This window comes from Anarhichas minor, unplaced genomic scaffold (genome assembly GCF_050575085.1).
Source record: "Anarhichas minor isolate MPS153535 unplaced genomic scaffold, ASM5057508v1 ptg000043l, whole genome shotgun sequence".
NCBI lineage: Eukaryota > Metazoa > Chordata > Actinopteri > Perciformes > Anarhichadidae > Anarhichas > Anarhichas minor.
Genome location: NW_027466489.1, coordinates 6,493,214 through 6,519,460, shown reverse-complemented (window position 1 = coordinate 6,519,460; position 26,247 = coordinate 6,493,214). Strand labels below are relative to the sequence as shown.

The 26,247-nt window shown below is 39.6% G+C and overlaps 1 protein-coding gene across 1 annotated transcript; it reads right to left on the bottom strand.

Annotated features, from left to right (window-relative positions):
• Positions 1-1,995: 1,995 nt before the first annotated feature.
• LOC142970334 (protein phosphatase 1 regulatory subunit 1A-like) lies at positions 1,996-24,018 on the bottom strand. The gene is made up of 7 exons (XM_076110511.1): positions 23,938-24,018; positions 13,833-13,893; positions 7,354-7,391; positions 7,120-7,183; positions 4,824-5,006; positions 2,917-3,042; positions 1,996-2,075 (listed from the first exon to the last, which is right to left on the bottom strand). The coding sequence occupies exons 1-7, from the start codon at positions 24,016-24,018 to the stop codon at positions 1,996-1,998; spliced, it is 633 nt and encodes a 210-aa protein (XP_075966626.1).
• Between the last annotated feature and the right edge of the window lie 2,229 nt (positions 24,019-26,247).

The window sequence follows — 26,247 nt, the reverse complement described above, 5'->3', positions numbered from 1 at the left end:
GAAATAACATTTAAGAGTGAGTTGACAACTTTATAATGGCATTGTTTCAAACAAAACGAAAAGGAAAAGGGAATGCCAGTCAATAAAATCGTTGTCTGGTATTTTAAATGTTTGATTCTCTGTTGAAATAAGTTCCCCTACAAATGAAAGCACAGTACAGAGAAGTCACTGTACATCCAGTGCCATGCAGAAAAGGTTTTTTGGTAGCATTTAGTTTCCAGAAAAGCATTCAAGTGTTAAAAATTGGGTGCAATTTGTACATTTTGGTTATTAGTGTATTACTGTAATCAGACTCATTGTTGTTAATTGGGATATTAGCAGTAATTACTTGCTACATTGAAGTCCAACAGAAATCACATTTAGTTATCCCTTCATGCAGTCAAAAATGAATGTCAAAATGTTTTTGTTTATTTTAAATGTGTTTTAAAGTTTTTCTTATTATTAAAAGGAATAAAAATATCAGAAATATTCCATTTCCTCTCAGTAGTTGGGGGCGCGTCTGTGTTTGATTGACAGCAGCTAGTAGGTGACTTCTGGAGAGACAAACTAAAAAAAATGACCTGGTAGCCTCCACACCATGACAGCGTGCTGTTAGCAGTGGTATTGAAGAGTAAATACCACACCATCATCTAACTGCTCATTTGCATGTAAGTTTACATGCTGTTAAATGTGCTGCAGCAGAGCAGCTAGTTACCTAAAAAGCCTGCAATCTGACTTTGCCAGAGCAATCTTCTCTTCTGAATGTTTGGTCGCTCATCCAACAAGTCAAATTGCAGGACAAGACGTGTGTTCACATTTAAGAGTTATGCACGACAGCTGATGTGGGTTGTTGTTAAAGTTTGCGGCTCATGTTGTGTTGCAGGCTTTGCTCTGGCCGTTCGAATGAAGAGGTTACTGTTTTATGCAAATATTATTTAGAATGAAGACCAGAGCAGTATTGCAACAAATCAATAAAAAGTTCTCTCTTTTGATTTCTGTTTTTTTTTTTTTCTCAAAGTTGAACACAAGACAAGTAATTAGCTGAACAGATGTGTAATGCTGTTAGAGCTACAACTAGGGATTTTTTTCAGCAAAGAATCTTTATTATTTTCCTGAAAACAGATAAAAATGAATTTGAGATGACGTTTTCAAATGTCTTGTTTTGTCCAATAAACAGTCCAAAACCCTCAAATATTTCATTTATAATAGTAGACCACTAAGGAAACCAGCAAATCCTCACACTGGCAAAGCTGGAACCAGAGAACCAGAATTATTCTGAAAAAAATTAATTTATGGAATATTAAAATATTTGCCTGTACATTTTCTGTAAATTGATAAATTGACTAATCGTTGCAGCGCTACATGTTGTAGCAATAAAATAACATAATAGTAATTTCATTTGAGTTGTACTGTAAGAATGAATTTGTAGCTGTCCAATCAAGTAATTAAACGTTTAAACTGTCAATCAACCCAGATGTGTCACTCACTCACTCAGCATCTAACTTACTAAAATGATTTGAATTTAAAAGTGGTCTCAGCCCCTGTTATTTATGAGGTACAAATACATTTTTATTGCTTTGAGATGGAACAATAATTGAAAGAGTCATGGCACATTAACGATAAAATGGCACAAAAATGATTTGTTGCCTTTGAACAGGTAAAATTGTGCACGTAGCCTAAGTGGTGGTAGTTTATGATAATGCCTGTGTGACAGAGACAGAAAAATACTTTCTCTCTTTCCCATTAACTAGATAGTATCTCCCAGTCTGGTTCACATACAGTAAGCTAGTTTTAGTTTGGCGTATCATCATGATTAAATCATTCTCACAGGATCTTTATAAGTGTAAATAAGTGTAGAAACCTTTGTTCATGTTCTCGGGGTGGTAACTAAAACCTGACTGTAGAGGAACATAGATGCCCTGATGTACCTAAAAAGTGGATTTGCAGACACAATCTTCTGTCATTGTGTTGGGCTGGCTGAGAAGACTGAGCAGCTTTGTGTTTCAGAAGACCGCTCTATTTCTCTTTCTTCAGAATGCATTTCTTCGTCTTCTCCTCTGCCGGCTGACTCACACTGGATGTTGCTGCTTTTGTGTCTGAAAAATATAAACGTAAAATACTGAGGCACAAAAAGAGAAAGGGAAGAGGCTGACTCAGGAGGCTTTGATGGACGCTTGCAGCTTGACAAACAAATAATTGTGAACACTATTATTCCAACATTATTTCTCCAAATGGAGAAAGTCAGCTTTCTGTTACTTGGTGTTTAACTACATAGAAACAAATGTCCAAATGAATATATCAAGCCCCGAAGTATTAGATCTCTTTAACCAATGTTCATGTGGCTGGAATAAGAGTGATACATTTTAAGAGGGCAATGTCTTGTTTTTACTTCGTCAAAACCAGAAATTCAAACACAAAAGTGTCATGGGGATAAGAGATGTATCAAACAGTGTGTTCATCTGCTCGTTAACATGTCCAGCTAAGTAGCTTCCATAAGCTAGAGTTACTGCAAGCACATCATTAAATGATGTTGTTGGGATACTAGTTTACATAAGAAAGACTAACTGGGAGGACGTGACTCGAGTCGTGACACAATCAGCAAGAGAGAAGACCCCTCACTCTGTTTGAGTTTTTGAACCATAAAAAAACAATCTGTACACGATTTTACAGTGATGTTACAGAGTCGAGCGTCTTACCTCACAAATGATCTTGGGACATTTTGAAATCGCTCTGACGCATCTTTCATCAATCTGTGCATTCAATATTGTCTTTCCATTGATAATTGTGCCACTTCACAGGTGTTTGTTGACAAGCCATGATTACATGTCACAGAGCCAAGCCTGTTGAACTGTAAACATATCGAAACCCCGCCTGGTGAACGGGTGATGAAGAGTCCCCTGAGGGACAGGATTGTAAACACGGCTCCTTTGACTCTACCTGGTGCGTTGTTTTGTTGCGATGAGGGATCTGCTACGTTGGCAACGCTGGAGCAATCCTCCTTCTCCTGGGAGAGGGGGCACTCGAGCCCTCCAGCAGCTTCTAATAGACTTTCCCTCGAGAACTCTGCAGGGGGCAGAGAGACAAATGGAGGTTGAGATGAAGATGAAGTAGAGAAGAGACCATACACTTTCCATCACACAGCAGTGGGGATAAAATACTCTATTCCTATATTCTCTGTTAAATTATGTTAGAATATAGAACTTCACCACCTTGTCTGAATAATCAATGTCAGTTGACATTTAGAGCTGCATGTTTTCGAGTCACGGCGTGAATTCAAAAGGCTGATCTTATTAAAGGGAAACCAACTTCGACTGGACTCTTTTTAATGGTCATTGATTTGTTTCCCCCAGCGTCCCCTTTGCTCCTTTTATCTGTTCTCAGAGCTTTATTAGAAGCTCCTTCATAAAATGGGAGCAATCCATACAAAACAGAGTCATCTCTTTACAATGGAGTATGTTTTTGTTGTTGTGTCCCAGTGAATTAAAAGTAAAATAGATAATATCATCAACTAGAATAGAATATCGTATTCACGCAAATGGGACGGACGTGAAATCACAGTGACCTTTGACCGCTAAAATCGAATCAGTTCATCTTTGAATCCAGTTGGATGTTTGTGCCAAATCTGATTAAATTTGCTCAAGTCACCCCTGAGACACTGTGTTGGCGAGAATGCACCGGATGGACAGACAACCCGAAAACATAATGCCTCAGGCTGCGGCTATCGCCGGCGTGGTGACAGAAAAGCAGCCCTCCTAATGCATTAGTGCTGGGTAATTACTGAGTGTGTGAACAGTATGTGCTGCGCTCAGTAACCATCTACTCACCTGCCATTAAAGTGAATTATTTGGCTTGAGCTGAAAAGCTGATTCCCTGTTTTTTCTCATCAGCTGTTAAGGTCTTTGGTACTGACAGGAGACTGCCAAGGTGGCACTTTGAACCATGTAAGTGTTTTCATTAAATGAATGGTTCAATTATACGCTTTCTTGCTGAGAGTTAGAGGAGAAGGTCGATACCACTCTTGAGTCTGTACACTAAATGTGAAGCTACAGCCTGCAGCCGGTTAGCTCAGCTTAGCATGAAGACTGGATACAGGGGGAAATATCTAGCTTGGCTCAGTCCAAAGAAAACTAAATCCACATACCAGATCCTCTGAAACTCAATAATTATAACAATGTTACATCAAATGTTTTTAATCTATACAAACAATGTGAAATAATGACACACATGTGCACGTAACACTGGTATTGTCATTTTTACACTAACATTTTGTACATAACAAACAAATGTGAGAATGTGTTGAATTGTGAGTAAAAGTGTTTACCCCAATCTTTTTGTTTCACTTCTTTTAATTTCCCTCTAACTCCCAAAGCCTATCATGCATTTTACATACACCCCTTGCAGACATTTTTCAGCTTTCTGCCTAATTTTCTGCTTAACTTTACCGCTCCCATTTTCTCCCAATTCTACATCCTTCCTTAATATTAATTGTTATGAAAAAGGTCTCATCTTGTCCCTCCATCTGCTCCCTTCTCACGGAACCACACCATCTATTTTTCAGAGGCCTCATCTGTCCCTCCTTCCCTCTAGCATCCTCATATCCTTGGGTATCCGTTTTTTTCGACACTTTTTGCCCAAGACATATTTTGAAAATCCAAATTGACAAATACTCACTCTACTTCCTACGCGATTCGTTTAAATTGTGTGGAGGAAAAATATATGAACATATTCTAAGGTAAAGAGTATTCTTGTTCGTGTTGTAGGTTTTAAAGGAGGTTTGTGTTGCTGAATAGGCAGATACAATGCAGTAGACATGCAGATAAAATCCTTACAGACTCCAAACATACCCTCCATTTGGCAGCGCAGTTTCTCAAAGGCCTCTGCAGTGGCCTCATCATCGTGTGGGAGCTCCTCCCCGGGGGGAAAGGAGTCGGGGCTGGGCCGGTCCGACAGGCAGCTCTCTGAGGAGCAATCGTCCCCGGCTCCCTGCTGCTGCCTGTACAGGTGATGCTCTACCATGAACTGCAGCTCTGGGAGGAGGGAGGTGGAGATAAAAGAGGTGAGAGAGAAGCAGGGAAAAGAAAAGTTGGTTGAGAGGGAACAGCTCACAGGAGAAGGAGAGGGAAGATGAGAGGGGAGAGGAGTGGATTGGAAGAAAGAGTGGAAAGTAAAAAGCAGAAAATCATTGGGGAAATGTTGGAAGACGGAGGACAAGCAAGAAAAGAAAGTTGTGTGAGATGAAGGGAACCAATGGGAGAAAAGACATGTTCTGAACTGTAAAGAGAGATGAAGGAGGAGACTCAATGAAATCCAACACTTCAAAAGAATATTGTAGGTTGAGCATTTTTAATGAACTAGGGAGAATTAATTAACATCCAGCAGTGTTTGAAGTGAGGGGGCAGGTAAAGATACATTAGAGTTGGGAGATGATTTGTTTAATCGCTTTCTTCACCTTCCTTCATCCACGGTTGTATTACTCTTAAGTCTTGCAGTGGGAAACTAAAGCACACCGATTATCGCCTGTTTCCTTTAGGAAGCGACTCATCACACTGGAAGCTGTTAAGCTGTGAAACTAATTGAAGAGTAAACCTCCAACAGCACAAACTTTTACTTATCTTCTCATTATTGTTCCCTTGCTTTGGTTTCTTTGTTGGAACTTATTCACTGTTGTAGCCTACTGCATAAATCATTACACTATGTATTTGTGTTAAATTGGATGTTGACACTTCAAATTATATTTCATTTCATTGCAGTTTTAAAAACAAAAAAAAGCCTGCAGAAATAGTCAAGTTCTGGGCTCTGTGTGTCCAGTTTTACAATCATCTTCAGGTTTTCTTTCGGTGGTACAGGACCCCTTGTGCCCTAATCTCACAAAGATGCACTTTGTAGCTAAAAAATGGAAATTGGGAGAAATTCTGGTCGGGATAATGAGTGCCCCCTAAGGCAAGTGCAGCACTGACTGACTCCAGGGTTGAAATAGGACACTCGGGGTAGACCAAACTCCAATCATTAGCTCAGCTACTTCACCAAGTAAGTTTACGTTGTCTGCCTTCTGACTTCCTAGACTCTATTGGACATGCTAATAGCTGTATCACATTAAAGGTTGACATTTTTTACATTTTGTCTTAAAACAATACTGACGTGCCCATATCTATGTTGAAACAGATTTAGTCTCTCTTGTCCAAATTTCCCAAAAATGCTGTCTAAAGTTCAGCTGAAGTTGAAATGAGGCTTCAGCAGTCTGAGTTAGCCACATCTTTTTTTTAATATGAAATTGTCTCTTTGTGTTTCCCTGCACTGTTTCCTTTCCGAGCTTCGATTGGAAAAGTAGTAACATTAACTGTAGAGAGACAGTTTACAGCAAGCAAAAACTGTTTCAATGCACATGTTGATGGACATGCACATGGCCTGTCCTTTAAACTTTATTACATTCACATTGGTGATTGTATCATTATTAGACGTTTGATATTCCAATTGTTGGAATCAGAATCAGAATCATAAACAATGAATGATAAACAATGGCATTCTTGTTGCAACGTCTGGTGTTATTACCATCCTTTGTACTTCTGTTATTGCACACCCAGCTGGTCGCACAGGATCTTGGGCCTCTCCCAAGTTTGTTTTTGATATTCTGCAGCGATGTTGTTCCCTGGGTTGTGAACGGCTGCTGTAGGCTTGTACAGCCTATTGAGACGTTGGGCCACATACTTGACTTGACAGGACTTGTGTGGCAGCATAGGCTATCGTACTAGTTTGGTTTGACTCACAAATTGTACCAACTGACACCTCCTTGTTGTCCCTACAGCTATGAACAGCTGTACCCTACTTCACCTTCGACTCTGACTGATCAGAATAATGACAACTGCCAACAACATCAACATCGTTTTCTCTTGTATTTCATCTTCTCCAGACCTCGGTCATGTGAGCCATAAGAGACTCAGTTTGGCTTTGATGGTTATTATATGAGGTGGTACAAATTACAAGACAAGGCCTATACGGTCATATGCCAAAAGATGCTTTGTGGTCTCTAATTGGAGTGTATTATCAATCAACAAAATACAAGTACTGCAATACTTTGATGGCAGTTTTGTGATCTAACTCATAAAATGCCAACATCACACATGTAACTATAACGCACTTTACCTTTCATTGTAGGTGTTCCCTTTGGCCCTTTTCGCCGTTGTCGAGGGGAGTTTAACAAGGCTGCCTGTAAAACATCAATGTTTCTTATCAGCTGGTCAGAAAGCACAAAGATTGAGGAGATCGTTTTAAAACAGATGCAGTCAATTAAAAAAAGAAAAAATAGAATTCCCATAATTCTATTTCTGTAACCTTATTCAGATAAAATGGACCCTCAAAGAGCATGAATTAAATTACCTTGTACAACTGGTTTGGGAGACGATCTTCATCTATTTCTGTGAGAAAGCAAATACACATTTATGTACAACACACAATATAACAATGAAAATGAAGGACTTAAAGCAAATACAGAATGAACAGGCAAACATGGCACGGTTCATAATAGCACAGTTGACCTCTTCAGTGGGTCAGTGTACTGTAGCTGGAGTGCGGCTGTATCTCCAGACACCAGAGTGGATACAAGGTGACCCCCGGCCAGATGGTTATCTGACACACTGCAAGCCAGATGCAAGTGTTTGCTCAATTCTTTTTATCAAGCGTGGTGAGCGGAATTGTTTTGATTATTCTCCACTCTCATCTTTGAATAAAAACAGACAATCTGAATGACTTTTTGCAAACAAAGGGGATGCTAATCCACTCTCGTCCTCTTCCAAATAGATCCCTGCATGCAGGCAACTGCCGATGATATAAACAGTTAAGCACTGTTTATCCAAAGCCCCTTAAGGGAAGGAAGTAAGTGTGTAGCATACTGAAGTGTAGTCTGGAGCTGAGTTGATTTACAATCAGTTGGCAGTGTTTTAGATACATCTAGCTAAAGCTATTGCAGTCGACAGTGAACTACAACAGTCCTGCAATAAATCCTACCTTCATGTTATGTTTCTAATATTTTGACCACCCTATTTATATCAATGAGGTAGGTAGCTAAATAACAGAAACACCTTTGTATAATGTAACAACAGCACCACACACACCCTAATACAGTTGAATCAACATCTCTCTAAAAAAAAAAAGGTTTCACCAAAAACATTATAATTTTATATTTTTATATTTTGCATTATACTCTTCATGAAGGTAGGATTTAATGCAGGACTGTTCTGCATTAGTTTGATCTGGATGTGACTAATAAACTGGCAGCTGAGTTTATATTACTACAGAAAAAGCAGCTGCAGTGTGTCTGCGTTCACACAGCAGAGATTATTTGTGTTCAGGAAAACAAGGAAACTCCAACATGATACTGCGCACACGTGAAGCTCATGTGACTCCAACTGGATTAAGATTGATCCTCTGGAGTCAATATGTGAAACAGGACTCTGTGTTCACTAAATGAAAGGACTGAAATAGAAACAAAAACAGTTGACTGGAGTACAGTAGAACCATTAACTGTAATCAATAGTGATTGCGTTGAACCCGCATCCACTTTGTTTTCAGCCTTGGACATTTTTTTCTAGGACACCACCTTGTTGCTTGGCAACCTACTCTCTCTCTCTCTCTCTCTCTCTACGAAAAAACACAAAGCTATTCACCAGTGGTGAATAAAAACCTGACACAAAAGCCATTAAATTTCATTTCAAGAGGGATTCACCTTCATGCTGTGCGTGTTAACAGTGATGCTTGAAACTGAATCATATTTTTAGAATCTCCCAGGAGTTTGAGAAGGCTCATGCAACCATTATGGATTTAGTTTCAAATCAATCACAGGGAATATGCGGTCTTGAAATGTTCTTTTAAGTTACAAAGCAAATCCTAAAGATTTATAAACTGGTATTGACAGACAGCTGTCAAACTATGGCAGTCTGGAAATGGAGTTGTATCCAATCAGTGCAAAATGTAATCTGAAACATTTTGTGCAGCCATAAAAAAGGTTCCAAACATGTTTGCAAAAAGAGAAAGCAAATATCTCTTTCAAATATCTTAATTAGTGTCGGCGTAATAATCCATGGTTTCAGCCCACACACCATTTCAGTCTTTCTGTGTTTGACATTTACGCGATATTTTCTTGCTGTTTAAGCTGCTTGTTGTTGTTTTTTAAATTGTTATAATTTATTTTATAAATCAACATCATTCTAACTTAAAGACCGAAAAACAATCTAAAATACTGTCGCTATCAATAACACAAATGTTTCCCCTCCAGTGATGGTGGCAGCTTTAACTGCAGAATTGTTGCATTTTAACCTAAGAAGCTCTTGTAATTTAACATCTGCAGAGTAAAAGTAGATACTATATTTAAATAAGATGGAGGTCTTCTGACCCTGAAAAGATGAAGCTGTGCTGTAAATGTGTGCAATTTCAGAGATGATGTTTGTGCACCACAGATGGAGTGAAATTGGAGCTCTAAATGTATCTGGTGTCTTCTCAGGTTTTCAGGTATGATTGAAATTGGTGCATAGTATTGATGTACTCCAGCTAAATACTTTAAATCTTAGAACAGTGAGCTTGAATGAAAAATGGAAAAAATATTGTTAGTCGTAGTAGTAGTAGCAGCAGTAGTAGACATGTTTGAAATATAATTTGGGTCAACAAAACATGTCTTTCACTCGGCTCATATTCAGATTTTTTTCTCTGTGTATCGAGCCCATCTGTGCTGCAGAACGAGGAAAAAAAGGCCGTTCCAGCAGTGATGAGTCTATCACTGCAACTCCCAGCTGACTGGCTGTCTGACACAAAGCCAGACGGTCTTCTGATTCCACTTTATTCAGCCAAGCAGCTCTAGTTTAGCTGCCTACTGTGGCTGGTGTCGATATATATTTTCTGTACTGCATTTGATGAAGAAAAATGAGAAAATCAAAAAATCAAGAAAACGCTTGCACTGTGTCTTCAAACGAAAAAGAAATAGAAGTCTTAACACAGTCAGTCATGCATTTAAAAAGGGGTGTATGTATACAGTATTTATATATATATATATATATATATATACAAACAACAGGGATGATTGCTCACAGTTTAAGATTATAGGTCAGAATATGTCAAACTACAACTTCCAATGCTCGATCAACAAAGCTATACAACTTTATATATCGAGCGAGATAACGCTTGAGACAGAACTGAATGCAAAACTGCAAAATGTTTTTAATTTGATTGACTTTGTGGTGGAGAGCAAGCAAAAAGTTGCGTAAAATCAATTTACTCAATTTACAACTATTGTCAGGATCATTTTGTCAACTAGGATCAAAGTTGCCTGTTCATAATTCTTGAGGAGATGTTCACTTACAAAGAAACTAAAGCTTGTAGTTCTAATATTTCTACAATATTGGTGGCTGCAGGGTGAGCTGAATGAGGATATACTTTATAGTTACACATTGTTCAAATAAAGGGAGAATGAAGAAAGGGCAAAGTGAAGAAGGATTAGTCCAGCAGTTTGCATGGCAGTAAAGAAGATCAGACAGCGATGCTCATAAACGCAGCATGTACACAACATTTGAATTTGGTCAAATATAAAGTCGTAAACGATGTGCATATGTCAGTCACAGTGGTAGTGAATAGAAGAGAGACACTGTTGTCATCATTGTAGCTTCTGAAAACCATTTTAAATTGAAAAGTACTGTATAGCCAAAACTTGCCTATAGTGAACAAAGTCATTTCCTGCGCCACACTAGTTGTTGTGAACACCCAGTTTGCATCAGTATTTACTTCCTTTATGTTGTATGTGTTTGTATGTGTAAGATTAGAGCTTCATGCATTTGCCAAAGTGCTTCAGGTGGCAGCATTCACTCCACCACAGAGCAACTGGTGCTTGTAGAGATGAAATGATCTCATCTAAAGGGCACCACTCAACGTGATCGTTTAATGTGCGATCGATTTGTGGTTATTTCCTCCTGTTTATGTTTTAATTGCAGTAGTTAGGTATATTTATAGTGTACTCTAATATTCTGTATTCTATAGATATGCATCGCTCTTCTAGTGTCAATATGTTTCTCTATTATCCCTGCCAGGAAGAGTGAGTGTGCACCTCTGTGTCTGTCCACGGCTGATCTCACATTCTGCTGGAGCAAACTGCATACTATTTCAGGTGCCCACTTATGACTGCATGCTCAAGGACCTCTCATGGTTGCAGTGACGAATACTTTCTCAAACCAGCTTTTATTTCCTGTTTTATACTGCCATTGACTGCCTGTAGACTCCTCACTCGCTACTCTTAACAGGCCCCGACCGGAAGTGGCCGCTAGTGATAACACAGCTGTGTGCATCTGCTACTCTGCGGCCAGGGACACAGTGGGGGGAAAAACTTTGCTCACTTTTTTTATTGTAGTGACATTGTGTTTTGCGCTTAGCGAGCAGCTAACGGAACTACCAGTACACACAATGCTGAGTACATCACTGCCACTCAGACGCTGACAGCTCGTGAGTTTAATTTTGTGTTGGCAAGATTGTATGATGTGTCCTATACGACGACTTCGAGCCGATTGCCTGGATTCATCACTGCTTGTTTTGAGTTAAGTGTGTTTTACGACGCCTTACAGCCCATTGGTGTCTAGATGGGGGTTGGTCAATTGTGGGTTGAATTTATTCAATCACACAATACAGCAGTGGTCATGCAGACACACCTGAAAGAGAACTGCACTCTACTCAGTGCACCTTTTTACTGTGTATTTACTGTTGTTACACCTGGATAACATGCTGCTAAGAAAATCCTTTCCCAATTTAGGAACAAAGTCCATCCATTTAACCATCTCTTCCAAAGGACAAACAGTAGTGCACTGCTGTTGCTCTTCATGAAACACAAAATACCAAAATAGAAGTTTGTAAAGAAGACATTATAAAGTTTTATGTACTATAATAATACATTTCATTATTCTTTTTTTGTCAAACGTTATTTTATCCCACTCAAGTTGTCTCTTTGTCTCTCTCCAATAATCAATAGACATGAATCCTCCTCTTCAGAGAAGATCAAATAAGTTGTGTGTACATCTGTGGCTGTTCCTCTGATGTGCTATTGGGGTTCACAGTGCACAGGGCAGAGCAATCTGCAGATCATTAAATAATGCAGGGCTCTGTCTGATGTGTGGCACAACATTACTGCGCAAGCACAGCTCCTCTCCCTCATCATCATCATATCTATTCCTCCCCATCCCCGTCCTCTCTGGCACATCCTCGTTCTCACACACTCATAACTGGAACTGTCTGAATCTCTGATTGTGTCTCTGTGCCTGATTTGATGTTTGAAGTTGATTTTTTTGAACTCCTATCTGTTCCATGGCATGGCTGTCTATCTCATAATTTCTCATTTTGAGGACACACACACACACACACACACACACACACACACACACACACACACATACAGATGCAGCTCAGTGTGAGGCATTGCTTTTCTCCAAAGGCATCTTCACCCTCTCCCTCACTGTTCTGCCATAGATAATTAACTAACAATTAAATCTAAATTCAGTTCAAAGAACTTTCTTTTCTGTTATATTCTTTTATAGAGGTAGAGCACGATACAACCAAAAAAAACGAACAAAATAAAGTTTAAAACTCGAACTCAAACTAAAATTAGTATGAATGTAAAATAACAACATAATATAATATATAATATCTGATAAACAACACACTTCGTCTTTTCCTAAAATCTTATTTATTATGTCTCAGTATCTTTTTTTCCCATGCCTTCACTTCACATATGATTTCATTGCTTGATAAGTCTCTTCTTTCTCTTTTCTTTCTTCTTGCCTCTGATCTACTGAGCAGGATGGATTGTTAAAGGTTTTCTCTGCAATTTCATTCAGAGATCAAGGTTGACTGAGACACTCCGCATGCTCAGTATCCAATTACTGAATAAAAACACACGTAATCCAACACAAAGACACACATTAAGCAAACAGATCACAGGCACAAGACTTCTTCATCAGACCCAATTAGAAAGACTCTTTTTTCAATATAAAAACACTCAACTCTAAGAGATAAAATGCTGTGAGTTAAACAATACAACAATGGCAGTCTCTGCTAATATCCTCAATGACGCATCAACTCTTCATTTATTCATACAAAACAGAATACCACCCTCTGTTTTCTCACCTGGAGAAAATTACATTCGCCGCCCTACATTCCCAGCTGATCATCTTATAATTTGGGTCACATTACACACTCACACATCGAAGTAGCAGAGGCAGTGGGGGAAGCAGGGAGCCACTGGATGACTCACAGAAGAAGACAACTCTCTAGAGGAGCACTGCTGTGTTTGATCATTAAGATCCCGTGAGAGGACACACACACACACACACGGTGGTTTTTGTTGCTCTAATGCAGCAGGAAGATTCACTCGGTGCAAAATATAATTTAGATGGTGCATCACAGCAATCATAATAAGAAATAGAAATGTCTGAAATATTTTGAAGAATAATGTGGCTATGTTAACTTGTTATTCTGTGGTCATGTACCTGCATTAATCACATTGTGGGGATTTATCTCCCATCTGGGGACAAAAAGCTCAAGGTCAAGCTGTTATTTCAGTGTTCAGACTTTCTTTTATACGGTTTGTTTAGGTTGCCTGTTAGTTGAGCTGCACATGTAGCAGTCAATGTCCTCGGGCTTCAGTAAGTAACTTAGTCAGTACAGTTAGCAAAAAACAATGTTGGCCAAAATTACAAATATAAGACGCAAGCTTTAATAAAACAGAATTGTCAATGACGTTTCTGGTGACCCCCAAGATAATGAATACAATGCCCTCACAAATGACAAAAATAGCCTGTATGTGTGCATGTGTTTGCATTTAGGTGCCTTACCAGGTGATGATTGATCACTGGATGCCACTAAAGTGGCAGGTGTGGGTCTGCGTCTTCTGATCTGAAAAAGTAGAACAGTTTCATTTTAAAGTGAGAAAAAGAAAACATTACAAATGTTTGCTGGTACGACAGTAAAGCACATTATGAAGCTTTGTGAAGCTAATCATCTTAACACCTTAAATTTGAAGGTTGTTCTTGAAGAACTTTAAGTTTGAAGTGAAATACTAAAATCTTGCCTAATAAATCTCAAACACTTCCAGGCTGTAATTTCACACAGGCTTTGACCTCCAATGGCTTGTATTGGCTCAACCAATCAAAATGCTAAGCAGTGCACTGAAACGTGTGTCATTACTCAGCCAATCAGGGCAAGACTAGCCCTGCTCCCTCAGTACCGGTCGTATGGATAACTCAGCATCCACTTTCTGTCACGATGCTGGCAGACCATAACACAGCCTGTGTGATCCATATTTTGGATTTGGTTGTCTCTGAAGACGCCTGAGTTGGTTGACAGCAATGCTGGATCTCAGCAGTGCAGTGAGATCAGCAGGGCAGTCTGCCACCTACTTGCTTCTTGGCTCATGACTAGTGGAGTGTGGCAGCTATGGACCAATTCTGGGATAATACTTGAAAGTACACACACATTTCGCAGAGCTGTGCAGCAGAGACTCCAAATCTACGGTTTAATTGTTAGAAAGATCTGCCTGTGGATGTAAAAACTAGAGTTACAACCTTTGTTATTTGTAACTGTGAACAGACTGAAGTATCCATTAGTGTCCATCCAAAAGAACATAAGAGATGCAAACAGCTTTTTGCCCATCAGGACTCCGACTAACCATTCATACCTATTCATACACCGCAGGCACAGCCCAAGGACACATCAACATGGACTAGCTGAGCTGGGGATCAAACCACCGATCCTCTGATTGAAGGACGACCCTGCTTTACCAAGCAACAGTCGCTCATGCTGCTTCACTGCATGCTAAAACTACAAGAAACTTCTTCATTTGACTGTCAACCTAACTCCAATTAAAATAAGGAGAAGGGAGGTGAAAATAACGAGGGAGAAAATAAATGGTGACACTCTTAACAACAGCTTTAAAGTATCCAGTAGGGCTGAAACACAGTGGAATATGCACCGCAAGGTTCTGCAAATCTGAAATGAAATCAGCTTTGCATCTATATCTCCAAAACTATGAGACCACATATTGTTGCACAGTGATTAATGTCCAGTCGCCTCCAGGATGAGGTAATTACTTTTCCATTTCATCCCATTTTACTCATAAAACTAAAAAGGCTGTGATATGGGAATTTAAATAGAGTCAATTGCACACACACACACACACACACACACACACACACACACACATGCACACTGATGCACTCCTCACACATAGCTGACAGGGTTGCTGACTAATGTTGGAAGATGTGCAAGCTCCAGTCCTCCATGCATCTTTTCTAAATGCTGGTTGTGCACTTATACAGCTGTGTAGTCCTCTTCAGCCATCCAGCCACGAAGCTTAACCTCAGCCCGCACAGTGGAGCATCACATTGTACTTTGTGAGGCAGTTTAAATCAGCTAGTAGTTAAACTCCTTTCTATAAAGATGAGAAACTAATGATCAAAGCAAAAAGATAGGATTCCTTTTTGTAGCAGGTGCATTCACAGTTAAAAGGAAAAAGTGAGAGAGGAGAATCAGAGCGTGAATTGTTGCCCTTAGATCCAATTTGCAGGTTTGACTTTGAGGCTTTGCAGTGTTCAACAAAATGTGTGAGGAAATTATTAAATAACACAAAACATCACTTTAGACTGTTCAATAAAAAATACAGATGTAGCTGCAGGAATAATGTGCAGTAATGAAAAGGGAGCAGTCAGTAGTATCTCATTAGCCAAGTCTAATTAGGTATTCAGATTTTAAGAGGCTTCATCTTCATTACCTTTCAAATCACAGCCATGGAGTACAGGAGGGCTGAGAGAATAAGAGGAGGCATTGAGTGACTTTTCTTTTCTTTACCAAGCAGGCGGAGGTCTTTTTTACCTTTATCTACCCACAAACCGTACAGGACATGTATAGTATGAGGTGTAAATGCAAATGAACAATATTTCATAATCCAGCCGATTTAGCCATGCCAAATAACTACAAAAAGAAACCAAGATGAGGCACTAAATTGCCCCCACTGTTCTCTTTTATGTGTGCATGTTGGACTGTAACTGTTTATTTTTCTTTTAAGCAGAGGTCACACTTTTTCCAAAGATTAATTAAAATCATAATGAAGCAAAAAACAATCATAAGTAATCAAGTCTCGAGTTGCCCTGAGTCTCCTATGTAACTGTTTCACAATTAAAAGTTTAAGACTATATAGACGATTCCAGGTCATTGAACAGTCTGCCCCTATGGGTCAGGTCAGCAATATCTGTGGAAAGTTTTAAATCACATCAAGTGATCAAGTTCTGTTTTTATAAATGTTTCCTGCTGACATTTTGTTTTTGTCAAGTTTTGTTTTACAGTATGTATTTTGTGATTTGTTCTGTATATTTCTGTGAAGCACTTTGGGACTCAGGTTTATATTTAGATATCAAGATGTATTTCCTTTTGTATACTATAGATACATGAACTAATATTTCAGCCTTGTGTGTGTCTTTTGTTGTCATTCCAGAAAACTCCCCTCACGGCGCCCATTATTAAACCACAACGAGCCATGGCTGTGTGGAACTGATTGAGCCAGAGTCATTGTTATTCTGCTCACCCGGCAGCAAAGCAAACTCCCTGATCTTTCGCTCACACAAATACCAACACTTACTGGACAGGCTCTTCCCTCAAACCGCCGTGAATGCCTTTCATCTTACAGTCTGTTTAAAATGCAGTTCTGACACTTCTCACAACAACGAACAAAAGCAGCCTTCAAAAAGTGATGGGTGGGTAGGAAAAAGCCGTGCATGCCTGATGTTCTTGTGTGGGGGCAGCAGCCGAAATATACTTGGCTGGAAAATATAGGTCAGGCTAAAAGACAGCAGAAACAAAGTCCTGTTTCATATTTAACACTTGTGTTTGTTGACATTGGCTTTATTTCTTAGTTGTTTGTGGCCCCACAGACCCCAATGCTGTCTGTGCAAAAAATCAATTGCAAAATCAACCCTGAAATAATTTTAATTCCTTCTGACCTCATTAAAACCCGATATGTAGAAAACAGCTGAAGTGTAACACTTCCCTTTGCCGCCAACTGAACTTGTACATTAGATGAAGAATAGGACCATAAAAACATTGTTTTTATGGCAAAAAAGGATATATCATCTTTTATATGTTATACATTATGTCACATTCTGCATTTCTTTCATCTGTCTTTCCGGAAAAAAAAACTGAAGTGTGCTCCTGAGGTTTTCTCTCCATATTCAAAGACAAATCTACAACCTCTACAGCATTAACCATTAGAGATTGAAACCTTGGTGGTTTTAACAAAGTTAGACAAAAGGTGCAGAATTTGAAATTCAGTTCATTTCTATCGCCTCTCAACATGGCGACAGCAGAGCCGGCGGCTCGCAGCCAACGGTGCCAACAATGACAACAGTGCTGACAAAGCTGGCAGTGTTTACCTGAGATGGGTGCTACAGACTTCCATGATGATGGCATCGGTTGGGACAGCGTTATATATTTTTTTACCATATTTCAAATGTCAAATGGAATTTTGAATGATAATTTCTTACTTTTGGAACAGAACCAGGAAGTTCCTGTTTCACCCCCAATGGAACTAATGTGTAATCTTCTGTATAGGACTTTTGAAATATGCCATCATTTCAAAATCATGTTTTTAAGCAATTATTGTAAAATTAGGAAAGTCCATGAACTATCAAGCTGATAAAACAATGTCCAGAGCCGAGGATCTCAAGTTGTCTCAGTATTGATATTTAGTAGGTTTTTGGTATTTGTCCATGTATTGTATGCGCAATGTCCTTTCACATTTAAATTTCAGTGGAGGTGAATGAACAGGGTTGAAGGAGCTTCAGCTATTGTTCAGGTTTTATAGCTTGAAACAGATTTGACTTTGGGAACTATTTTCTTATCGTGGAACAACCAAACTCACAACTAATTGGGGTGACAGAGGTAGCAAAAAGGTTTGTAATTCAAAATGTACTGTAGGGAAATTTTAAGGTGTAAAGCCTTTACCTCCTAACCCCGATTTCCCTTTGAGAAAAACACTGGTAAATGTGTAGTATTTGTGCTATCAGAGTTGCCCTGTGACCTTCACCAGAATAATGTGTTTGCACGAGTCAGTGCCATGAATTCACACCCAGTAAATTGTTGCAGAAATAAAAAGGTTAAAGAAAACGTTCCCAGCACCTTGTTATTGGCTGGACCGAGGCAGTACTGATCTATCAGTAATTCAGTACAATGCACAGACAAGGATTCACGTGATTCCTCGTCCTGTCGTTTGAAACATGATCTTGGTATTGTTCAGCCTAAAATCAGTGCTCAGCCATTATAAATCCTTACAGACCCTCTCCAACTGTGGTCTCATTTGGCTCTGAATAGAGGGAATTACTGTATTCACAGGGCATCAAAACCCCAGCTCGCTGACTTCTTTTTTCTTTTATCTGAGTTTCTTCAGTCCTCTGCCTCCCTCTCACTTCCTATCAATCCTTTGTCTTCTCCACTGTTAACAGCCTTCTTATCATCTTCCCTTTTGCTGCATATCACACAACCAGCTGGAGGGAGCAGGGTTGGATGCAATGCACAAGCTGCAATTTAATCGCTGTAATAATATCTTTTTGCTGAGAATCATAGCAGCAGTTTATAATTTAATACAAATTGAGAACAACGAGGGCTTAATATTATGTTTTCAAATGAAGGCAGCCTGGAAGTTTTCCACTCAGGCCTGTTATTGCGGCAGCTGTGAACGTGTTCAAAGAACTGGAAATTGAATCAATGGGTCCTCGATGAGAAGTAGACAAAAGAAGGCTTCTCATTTCCTGCTGGCAACTGTCGAGTTTTATAAATCAACAAATGTCTCCGGCAGATTTTATCAGCTGTAGTTGATTGCTAATTAATCAAATGATGGCTCTATGAGTTGGTTGAAAGTCAACCTCCTTTTGACTTAAAACAAGAACCTTGTAAAAGGGGTCTTAGATAAGCGCTTGGTGGCCACACACATTATATTGTGCTAAAAGAGTGACAACGCTTCCGTAATAACATACTATGGACTACATACTTCATAGGTGTACCATCATGATTCAACAGTGAACTGTAATTACCCCGTCACTACACATGACCCGTGATATTTATGCCGGCGTAGTGTCCAGTGTTTGCATACTGTAATATTTCCCTGGAAATAGTATGCAATTCACATACTATTGGTTTCATACTAAGGTTTCATACTAGCTAAAAAAAATCTAAATAGCATGTTAGTATTGAATTGAAAGTCCCCGCAGTCCTTACATTAAAAGAAAGGTAACTCTTAACCCTGTTTGGCTGCTTAGCTTACTGGTTCATATTGTCAAATTAGCCCATGTTTTAACTTTTAACGTTGAAAGAGGAAAGGATTGGAGGATGAGGAGAAACCAATAGGTAGCTAGTTACAGTAGCTGATGATACTCCTTGACCTTGATAGTAATGCTTGGTTATAGTGTTGGTAGAATGTTAGTTAGACATGCTATTCATGTTTGCAGCTTAAGCTAACAGCTAACCTTTAGCTCGATCTCCTTACACTTTTGCTGATGAGTTTTGGGTTTTGTAAAGGCGCTTTAGCGTGTCAGGAAATCCAAAGCTGGACAGAAGTTATGGTTGCTATGCTGTGATTGGACAATCACTGCTCTGAGGAGGGTGCAGCCAACAGTCAAAAAGCAGGAAAAGTTACAAATAAAAATATACCATTTGTAACCTTGCAAAGCAGTATGCAGTATGTAGACCTAACCCATATATTTTCCATTTAACAAGTATTGATTTCCTCAATGAGCAAGAGATATTCATGGGGTGATAAATATAATACTGCACTCAAAATTTCTTCTTAGAAAATGGCCTTCCTGAGTCAATACAGAGTATTCATTATGTTCTCTGTCAAAGACAAAAACACATCAGCATCAGGAATATTAGGGAGGACACCATCAACCCTGACATTAAAGGACATAACCTCAATATGTCACAATTCCTCATCTCATCATCCATGAATGTAGATTTCTCAAGCAAGGGCCCTTTATAGGGCAAACATTTTAGTTCAATATCAAATGTCTGTTGGAGTGGGATTAGATTTCATTTGATCCGTGAATTGTCACTCAAAGTTGTAAACATGCAAAGAGAAATTTGAGTTTAATTTAGAGGTAAACCAGCTGTGTTAATCATGTTCGGCATACTCTATTAACAGCCTTAATGTTAGATAATAACCTGGTGTTAACATGGCTAGTTCACTAATGCTGCCTCGTTTTGTTTTTTACTGATGAGTGTGTGTACGTTGGATATAATGTAGACATAAAGGCAGAGTTAAAGCAAAAGTTTGACATTTTATGAAATATTTACTTTGCAGTCAAGAGTCAAACAAAAAGGTTGATACCACTCTCACATCTGTCCGTTGAATTTAAGACTATAGCAGCCAGTTAACTTAACTCAGCACAAAGACTGGAAACAGGGAGAGCCCCCTATCATGCTCCTTTATTCCTTTATTGCTTTATTGCCTTATTGGCCTCTGTCATGTTAAAAGAAAAGTTTAACGTTTTGAAACATATGCTTCACATATTCTCTTTCTTGCTGAGTTAGTTGAGAAGATTAACATGACTCGTATATCTGTGTGTTTGATATAAAGCAGGATCCAGGACACGGTAAGTTAGCTTAGCATAAATACTGGAAGCGGGCAAGCTGGCTCTGTTTAGAGATAATATCTGCCTACCAGCACCTCTAAAGCTCCAGCTTTCCACCTCATTTGTTTAATCTGTACAAAAACTATGGACTGGTGCACTGACATACTGGAGTCTGGTCGTCTACAGTATGTGAGCCGGCCTTGCTGTCCCCATTTCCAGTCTTTTTGCTAACCTAAAAAAAGCAAACCATCTAATGGATCTAAAGAGATTGGTATTGGCATACATTTCCCAAAATGTCAAACTATTCCATCAGTCAAACCGTAACAGAACCTCTTTGAAACGAACAAAACCTACTTCCACTGGTGAGAAGAATATCTAAATAACCGCAGCAAAAATAATCTAAAAGAAACCACTATCCACTGACACTATCAGGTCTTGACCTCTATCGGGTACAGTCAGTTTGTGCTCGTAAACACACAATGAGCTCTAATGTAATGTCATTACGATAATGGTGGAACAGACTGTGTCTTTCTGCAGATAGCAGGATGAATGTGTGAATGCTGATGTCGTGAAGGGTCAAGGGTTCTGACTGACATGCAGGTCTCTACGGAGGCTGATTCACTATGTCGGGGGGACAGGTTGCAAAGATCACTGAACCAGGGGTGAGGCCCCCTGGCGTGATATTTAGAAGCAAGATTGTAAACACAGAGACAAGCACAAAACACACTTGGTTTTTTTTCACTTTCTCTATATCTAATGGTTGCGCTGTTGTCTGTCACACATACACAAAAACACTTAAGACCAAGCATGCCCTGCAGACTCGTTGGCCACTCACAGTAGTCGTATAATAAATAGAAAATATATCCTAAAAAAGATAAAGTCTCAAAGGCAATCATCCAAGCTGTGGCCATGCTTATTGAGGCCGAGAGCCCAGAACTCTCTTGAGTCTTATCGCTAAAAGATCTGTCTGCAGGTGAAGAAGAGAAGGTAAACACCAGGCTTGGAGGTGTTTAAGATCCTGTATTGACCGGCTGCAGCCTGGGATCAGACGTGTGGCTAAATAAACACAGACAGTGGACACCGACTCCCAGACATGCAGACACAAACAGGACAGACACGGAGACCTAAGCGACTTGAATTACATCTGTATTTTTCAAATGATATACAGAGGAGAAGAACAAATGAGAGAAGACACAGACGCAAACACACTTGTTACAATTGTACCACAGGCACCAATTTACATACACAGTGTCCTTAATATCAATTACACACGTAATGATGCTTCTTAGTTCTAACAGCAACATAATCAAACCACACTGGCACAAACCAATAAGCTTCAGGTCCGGATAATCATGCCATCCAACCTCTGTGCTCATCTGCTGGGAGTTTGATTAAATACATAATCAGTGATTTCAGTCCTGGTTGGTTTGGAAGCCAATGATTATGTTAAGTTCTTCATTTACCATGAGAACGCATCACAGGTGACTAATTATGAGACTTCTAAAGCCGTTGACCTTTTTCACAGCAGATATTTTGGCACGTCATAGCAGGAAAAGCATATCGGTGTAATTGATAACATAACAACGGCACTCTACTTAAGTGAGCTTCATGTAGGACATTGGTATTGTGCACGCTGGCTCACTGTCATGGCGTCCTGGGACACTTGATGGAACTGAGCCAGCGTTAAAGAAATGTGTTTCACCTGTTTCAAAATGTCTGCTGCGTAAAAGGCATGTTGGCTGCAGCAGTGATGATTTACGTTTGTCCTGTTAAAAGAGGTAAAATAGTATCCTGTCCTTTATATTCATCCATCCATTACCCATAACCGCTTATCCTTTTCAGGGAAGCGGGGGGGGGCAGAGTACATTGGGCTCAGGCAGGGTACACCCTGGACAGGTCGCCAGACTATTGCAGGGCTGACACACAGAGACAGAACATTCACACTCATTTTCACACCTATGGGCAATTTAGAGTCGTCAATTAACTGCATGTCTTTGGACTGTGTATAGAAGCCGGAGAAAACCGGCTTCCCAACAACACCGTGCAGCCCCTGTACTTTAGATCTGTTATTAATTCAGAGCTTGTAGTAGTCTATTTTAATTTTGACATTTAAGTTTGTTTTGTTGTTGTTTAATGTGTCAGAAAGCCACGTTAAATTATCTTCTATTCAAACTTGTTTACCCATAAAACATGAAAACTGGTCTTTTCATACTGTAAAATTACAAACCACAACAAATTATGAAAAAATGATGTGTGCATTTGAAGCTGTGCTCCTTTTTTATGGTAATTCCAGCTGAGGGGGAACTTTTATGCAGAGAAGGACATAATAGAGTATGATGGTTAAGGTCTGCACATTCAGTTCCTCACATCTGAGCCTCACAAATGACTTAATCATACCAGTAGCTCTAACTCAACCTGAACCTTACCCCAGACCATACTGTATTACCAAACCATCCAATGAAATGTCCTCATGTCTCTCATGTTATATGTCTCTCAGAGAGAGACATATAAATGGGGTGTAGTCAGACTCATAAATCTTTGCTGGTTTCACTTGAGGCTCATTTGTTATTAATGACCAGTCCATGTTATATTTATAAAAATGTGAAAGTGGGACACATCTTTTCACTACATTCTCTAAAAACACATGAATTGTACCCATTGGGCTTTTCACTCACATATAAGAGTTATTTGGTCTTGTTTCTTTAAGTGATGTTGAGTTTATAAGATCCTAAAAAACAAAAAGAAACTGATAAATAGCTTTAATCCGAGCTATGCAGCTACAATCTATTATTTATACATATTTGAGATTGATGTGATGAAATTATCCCAATTGCTGATAGCGGTTTGATTTGGAATGAGTTTATCTTGTGATTGCAGGCAACTTTTGTCAGTATATCACTGATGTACAGTGCGTGCCGCCAGACACTCAAACCAAAACAACGCCAAACCCCTGGAGACGCATCCATATACTGCAACACCCCTTTTTCTGAGATGCTGTGTCTCGAAGAACCTGCTATGATGACTTAAGCACCACATTCGAAAGCTTGCTATTTAGGTGCAGGGGAGTAATGAGTTCCGGAAAATGTGGTTTCTTTAAAGCGTCAATCAGACTACACACATTTGGACAGAGCACACTGCATCTTTTTATTCCAGTTGAGTTGCTCAGCTTTGTCTGCACCCACTTGGTTTGTGTGACAAGCATTGACACTGATTTCCTTTTAAATCTTTCCACATTCATTTTGCTAAAAGTCACTGACGCATTAAAGGAAACCTTCAAAAGCCTGGATGTCCCGCATCCCTGGAACCACCTCCTCTTCCTCCTCACCTGTTCTGATGCCTCTGGGTCCAGGTGGGTGTCCAGCAGGGGAACGGTGAACTGTATCTTCCTGGGGCTCCCGGTGTCCATGGTGGCTCTGTCTGTCAAAGAGGAGGACAGGACGAAGAGGAAGAGGAGGGGAAGGGAGAATCCGTAAGAGGAAAGGAGGGTAAAGAGCTCAGTGAGGGTGGCTGAATATGAGTTGGCTCCAGCTTAGGAAAAACTAAGATTGCATTATAGTTTCTTCCTGACTATTTTCTGTTCTTTAGTTCTATCTTTTCACACACTTTTCTCTGATACCCTAGCTTTTTGTTTGGCACCCTGTTTGTTTCTATCCTCACCACCTGCTGGTGTCTCAACCCCGGCTTCACTCTCCTCTCTCTCTCTCTCTCTCTCTCTGTCAGTCTCCCCTGGCTCTCGGCGCTGAGGCAAGGGCATTATGGGCTCGGAACACCTCTCCTTCGCTCTCATTCGCTGTGCCCAACTCCCTTTTCATGCAAGTCCCGCCCTCTGTTCACATTTCTTTCTGTCTGTATTGGATGTCTGAGATGAGGGCTGTTCTGCAGCAGCCCCCGCACAGCCGGGAGAGAGAGGATGACAAAGACACCCTCTCCCTCTTTATCTGTTGGATGGGTAGAAAAAGATGCATGATCCGGCATCTGCTTTAAGAGAAGGTATTTTTAAAATACCCTTCCTACACGTGCTTAAATATAAACACAAAGAGGATCAGTCAGAATGAATCATCTCTCTCATACATACACACACACCCCTGACAATATTAACTACAGCAATTTCTGTGAGTGTCACAGACAAATGTCTTAGCATGTTTTTTTCATAAACAACAGCTATTTGACCCAGATCCCTGCAGTATATTTTATAAATAATAAGCCTCCATAATGACAGTTTTGAGCCAAAACTGAGCTTCTGAAATGCTCATCTGAGGTTTGTTCTTATCTGACCAAGCATGTCCTCGCTGCCGCCTGGCCAGCACAATCTTTATTGATTCCCTCTTAGAGTGTCCCTTTATCACACGTCTACTGGGCCCTGATACCTGACACCAGCCAAGAGGCATATGGTGGTGTGCTGTTCATCCAGATTTGCAGCACATTTTGGGGATGTAATAAAAAACTAACTAGACAATCATATCGCCAGATTATATTTCTTGTTAAAGCAAACATTCAAGTTCAATCACATAAAAACAAAAAAAAACTTCAAATCAATATCGTTTGATTCAAAAGCTTAAAGCTCATCTTGGAAATTGATGAAGAGGCGTTAACAGTTTTGTCCAGACACTAACTGGTAGCTTAAGAGATGATTTAGAGAGGATGACAGCCACATTTAGACCACTATATACTATAACTGTGTAAGCAATATACATCTCGTAAGATGTAAGACTGTATAAGACCGACAGCAAATATGAGAAAAGGGTAAGAGAAGAGGGGGGTGGGGATATCCTACAACAAAAGGTCCCCAGCTGGAATCAAACCAGAGACACTGTGGCCATATGGCACAAGTCCTAGATCACTAAGCCACAGGGGTGATTTTAAACTTGGCTCTTGTTTTGCCTATAACCCCTCATTTATACAGTACTAAGTGTATGGGATGGGAAAGACCCATAAGCTAGATAGAGAATATATTCATCGTCTGACATCTGAAAAACTCCTCTTTTTTCTTTACTCAGCCATTACTGTTTGTAGCTGAGAGTGAGAGAGTGAGTGATAATAAAAAGTTGCCACTTTAATAAGAGCTTTTATTGAATTATGTATCTGTCATCGAACTAGAGAAGTGTGTTAATAAAAGACCACATGCTCTGTGCATCTCTGTGTGTGTGTGTGTGTGTGTGTGTGTGTGTGTGTGTGTGTGTGTGTGTGTGTGTGTGTGTGCACGCGAGTGAGAGAGAGAGAGAGACAGAGAGAGAGATAGAGAGATAGAGAGAGAGAGAACCTCTTTCCTGAAGGGAAAACTCAAATAAAATTGTACAATGTGTGTTATCATTGCAGTGTTTGTGTCTCTGGTTGAGCAAACTTCACAGAAAACAGCCCACAGCCATGCACACTCACACACACTCCTACAAACTGGTAGAGGTCCTAATCTAATACTGAATGTTGTTTCATTATTTTATGTTTTTACAGTCCCTGCCAACAGTTTTCATTTTAATCAGATATGAAGCTTAGCTGTCTCATTTTGAAGCCAAACCATGAGTCAGAGAGCGAACAATAAAAAGCCTCAAACAGACCTAAATATTACCTGGAAACATCAAACCAAACCATGCACATACATGTGCAACTACCTTAAGTTTCCAGCCAATTATCTCTTACG